At 37.7% G+C, this 5,328-nt stretch overlaps 1 protein-coding gene across 1 annotated transcript in view; it reads right to left on the reverse strand.

Moving 5' to 3' along the window:
* The window catches only part of LOC103211805 (kelch-like protein 1), a 499,593-nt gene that overhangs the window by 459,372 nt on the left and 34,893 nt on the right, over window positions 1-5,328 (reverse strand). Inside the window, exon 2 of the mRNA XM_007957787.2 lies at window positions 1,830-1,966. Within this exon, the coding sequence (XP_007955978.1) occupies window positions 1,830-1,966 (137 nt within the window). The remainder of the gene's footprint in view (window positions 1-1,829; window positions 1,967-5,328) is intronic.

Here is a 5,328-nt window from a genome sequence, read left to right on the forward strand (position 1 = left end):
ATAGCTTTATATATAACTATATATATATATATAACTATATATATAAATGAAATTATATAACTAAACTGTATATATATTTGGCATGTAGACAAATTGAAATATTATTTAAAGATTACAGAAGCCTGAAAATATTTCAGTCTGTCCATCACCATTGCTGTTTTGACACTCAGCACATAGAGGATTGTATATTTTCCTTTACAAAGAGATTTAATTTACTGTGAATTAGCTTACTGCTAGCAAACTAGTCTCTGGGCAAAATGAAAATGTTAGCACAGTTCCAGAGCTTTTTGATTCCAGTGGCTGATCGTTTACAATATCATCTCTTGTTTTCCTGTTATAAAAAGTGCTGAGAAAACGTAACGGCTTCAACAAGGCAACTGCTGATTTGATAATTAGGCTCTAATCTTCCATTCTTTCTTCATGTCATGCTATGATCAAGGTTTCAGTCGATACAAATCACATATTATTTCTGAAAAATATTACAGCAAACAAACCAGCAACCCATGCTATCTACCTTCACTACTCTCACAAGATTTTATTATAATATCTCCTCTTTTTCTATAAGGAAGAGAGTTACAACACACTTCCTAATCTTGAAAAGTTAGTGCAATATTTCAAATGAATCTACAACAAGATGCACCGAGCAACAGAATTTTTGCCTCATAACTCTAATTTGAAGGAGCTCTGGTAGCATAGTGGCTAAAGCTCTTGACTGCTAATCAGAAGGCTGGCGGTTCAAACCCACCAGCCACTCCTCAGAAGGAAGGTTGGGTAATCCACTTCTGTAGTGATACTGCCTCGGAAACCCAAGGAGGGGTCGCTATGAGTCGGGGCCGAATCGACGGCACATAACAACAACAATAACAACAACTCCAATATGAGCTTTGGTGACATAGTTATTTAAGCATTTGGCTGCTAACCAACCTCTCTGGGGGAGAAAGTCAAGGCAGTTTGCTTCCATAAAGATTTACAGCTTTGGGAATCTTATGGGGTAGTTCTACTCTGTTCTACCCTATTCTAGAGGGTCATAATGAATCGGATTCAACTTAATGGCGTTGGGCTTGCATTTTTTTGTTTTGTTTTGTTTTCAGCTCCCATTTAACATTTGGCCTTTTATCATATTTATTCTAGTGTCTCTCTCCAATTGGATTGTGAGATTCTGGTACAACCTATTCAGTAAGGACCTACAGCTAATGATTGCATATTAAACAGCAATCAGTAAATGTTCGGTAAATTGACCAAATTATCTGAATGTGCTAAAGTAGAAAGTGTCAACATATTAGATCAGAAAATAGGAGCTTCAAAACTAGTCATTTTCCTGATCAATGAAGTCTGACAAGTCCCCATTAAATATGCTATTAATGTTTTATAATTAAAATCACACATTCCAGGAAAAAAAAATACTATTTGAACTCACGATTTCCACAAGAAAATTAATTGGTATCTATTTTCCTTTCAGTGTTCTAAATATGGACATAAAAAAAATTCTTAATTATTTGTTATCTTCTCCCAAGCTCATTCACTGACTAATTATTGTATTTATCTTGATGAGTTTATTTCCATGGTGGAAGGGAATAGGGCATATGTATAAATATATACTAGCTTTGTGATTTCATTGACAACGGAAAAGAAATATCAGTCTTAATATTTCTCCTTTACATTGTCCATCAACCCACAAAATAGAAAATATAGGCTAGGATTATGATTATTTTTAAAAGCTCTAAAACCACTATTCAAAGGAAATCAGTTGAAATTCACAATAAAATATCACTGCATAATCTTAACCTTGAAAAGTTAGTACAATGTATGCTATAATTCATTTACAGTACCTGTATATGCAAATTGGACAAGCTCCCACAGGGCATTGGGGTCAATGCCTTCCATCTTGATCTCTTCTTGCTTGGCTTCACAAACATCACTTGTAAACATGGCCGCAAAGTAGTCGGATACTGAACTCAGAACAAGCCTGAAAGAGTCACAAGATCTAATTTAGGCCATGAATGTAAATAATAAAACTGGCAGTGCCATTCACAATGCAGTGCAGACAACAAAACCAATCAATCAATCAATGTGTGTATTTATTCATCTCTTCCTTATGAATGTTAACTTTTTTTTTGAAATTGTGATTTGGGTGAAAATTTACAGAGCAAATTTGCATTCCATACAGCAGTTCACATACACCTTGTCTCATGACACTGATTGCAATTTTCCACAATGCAACAACTCTCCTCCCACTTCCTCCCTGTAGTTACTCCTTCTCTGTGTCCATCCCTCTATGCGCTCATGCCCAATGAGCTGTCTCCCTGTGCATGAGCAGCCCTCATTTCTCCCATGATTGTTCTCTCCAAGGAGTGTATCTACCTCAGGTAAATGTTCAACTCCTATGCCTATTTTTTGTTTGGCTGGAAGCCACAAGGGGGGGGTGTTCAATTTCAGACCTGAAGGGCAGCTAGGGGCCATAGTCTCAGTGGTTACACCAGGTTCTATCAGACTAGCAAAACTGGTCCCCCTTTTTTATGTTTTTTCCAAATGATTTTGAGTTTTGTTTCACGTTGTTCTTCCTCTCTATCCAGGATCTCCTACATAGGTCCCCTTCCAAGTGGTGGACAGTGGTAGCTGGGCACCATCTAGTTCTTCTGGTGTCATAGTCATATAGGCTGCGGATCACATGATATACCAGTCACGAGGGCTAATTCTTTCCATGAATCTTTGGTTTTATTTATTCTTCTTTGCTCTGGACAAGGAGAAATCCATCATTGCATCTAGTTGGCTGCTTGCAAGCTTTTAAGATCCCAATAGCTCCTCACCAAAGCAGGAGGTGGAACAAGGTTTTGTGTACTATACTATGCCAATTGAGCTGGATGTCCTCTGTAACTATGGTCTGAAGCACACAGGTTTAACTACTCTCTCCCTCTGGGTAGCTGGCCATGACCAAGAAGTGACTACAACTTTGTCCCTTGTCATCTTTACTATACACCTAGGAACTCAAATCATACACATAAACTTATAGGACCATTGTCTGCCAACCCTATATATGATCTTGGGTACACTCTCCACATTATAGACATACCCAAGAGTTCAACTTGCCAACCAGTCTATCCACTCATATACCCATGTTTGCCTTCACTGACAACACAGTACTGTATGTGCAAAGGGGTTCATCTTTGTTGTCTGTACCTCCCATGTATCTCTCTATGTCTACCTCTTCCTGAATGTCACCATGTTGATAACTCACGTTTGGTACATTGCCCTTCTCTTCACCCAAATCAACACTTATCTCTACCTGTCTAATAGTGTTCTTTACCCTACCCTCCCAGCCCTGGTAACCAACAAAGAAAACTTCCTTCCACAGATAAAACTTTCCTTGACTTTTAGAGTAACAAACTAATACAATATTTTTCCTTCTGTGGTTGACTTATTTCACTCAGTGAAATGTCCTCCAAGTTCATCCACATTATGTGATGTTTTTCAGATTCTAGGTTGCTCTTTAGGGTTGCACAGTATTTCATTGTGTGTATGTACCATAGTTTGGTTATCCATTCCTCAGTTGATGGACACCTAGTTTGTTTCCATCTTTTGGCTATTGTTAATAGTGTTGAAATGAACATGGGTGTGCATATATCTCTTCTTGTCATGGCTCTCACTTCTTTAGGATATATACCTAGTAATGGAATGGCTGGGTCAAATTCTATTTCCAATTCCAACTTTTTAAGAAATCACTATACTGCTTTCTACAGTGGTTGTCATTTCACAGTACCACCAGCAGTGTATGAGAGTTGCAATTTCTCCACATCCTCACCAGCATTTGTTATTTCCTGTTTTGTTGAACTTTGCTGCTAGTGCTGGAACAAGATGGTAGCTTATTGTTGTTTTGATTTGCATCTCTCTAATGGGTAATGATCGTGAGCATTTCTTCTTATGCTTGTTGGCTGCCTGAATATCCTCCTTGGTGAAGTATATATTCATAACTCCTGCCCATTTTTTAATTGGATTATTTGTCATTTTGTTATTGAGGTGTTGAAGTTTTCTATAAATTCTAGAGATAAGTCCCTTGTCAGATATGTCATTGCCAAATAATTTTTTCCCAATCTATAGGTTCTCTTTTGACTCTTTTATAAAAGTCTTTGGAAGCACATACAAATTTAATTTTTAGAAGGTCCCATTCATCTACTTTCTCTTCTGCTGTTTGTGCATTTTGGGTTATGCTTGATAGACTATTTATGCCATATATTGTTGTTGTGTGCCATCGAGTCAGCCCCAACTCATAGTGACCCCTACTTGGGTTTCCGAGGGAGTATCACTATGGAAATAGATCACCCAACCTTCCTTCTGAGGAGTAACTGGTGAGTTTGAACCACCAGGCTTCTGGTTAGCAATCAAGTGCCTTAGGCACTACGCCACCAGAGTTTGCCCCTAAGTTTTCCTTGAGGAACTCTATAGTTTTTGGTTTCACATTTAAGTTTTTGATCCATCTCGAGGTAGTTTTTGCATATGATGTGAGGTACAGATCTAGTATATTTTTTCTGCAAACGGATATCCAGTTTTCCCAATACGATTTATTAAACAAACATTCTCTTCCCCATTTAATGGATTTCAGCCCTTTGTCAAAGATCAGCTGACCATAGGTCAAGGGATCTATTTATGGGTTCTCAATTCTATTCCAATTGCATATATATCTGTCTGTCATTATGCCTGTCATTATGCCAATACCAGGCAGTTTTGACTACTGTGGCTGTATAGTAGGTTTTGAGATCCAGCAGCATGAGACTTCCTACTTTGTACTTCTTCTTCAATACTGTTTGCTTATCCAAGGTCTCTTTCCTTTCCGTATAAAATTAGTGGTTGGTTTTTCTATATTCCTAAAGAATCTTTATGAGATCTGTATTGGGATTGCTTTGAATGTATAGATTGCTTTGGGTAGAATTGATATTTTCACAATGTTCAATCTTCCTATCCATGAGCATTTGATTTTCTTCCATTTATATGGATCTTTCATAGTTTCTTGAAGTAGTTTTTTATAGTTTTATTTTTGTTTTTATTGTGATTTGGGTGAAAATTCACAAAGCAAATTCACTTTCCATACAGCAGTTCACATACACTTTGTCTCATGACATTGATCAAAATTCACCACAATACAACAGCTCCCCTCCCAATTCCTCCCAACAGTCACCTCTTCCCTGGGTCCATCCCTCCTTGCACTATAGCCCCCTTAGCTGTATCCCTGTGTATAAACAGCCCTTTCTCCAATGATTGTTCTCTCCAAGGAGTGCATCTACCTCAGGTAAATGTTCAACTCATATGCTTGTCTTTTGTTTGGCTGGAAGCCAC

The sequence above is a fragment of the Orycteropus afer genome, unplaced genomic scaffold (assembly GCF_000298275.1).
Source record: "Orycteropus afer afer isolate SDZICR_OR568_19922 unplaced genomic scaffold, OryAfe1.0 scaffold00798, whole genome shotgun sequence".
Taxonomy (NCBI): domain Eukaryota; kingdom Metazoa; phylum Chordata; class Mammalia; order Tubulidentata; family Orycteropodidae; genus Orycteropus; species Orycteropus afer.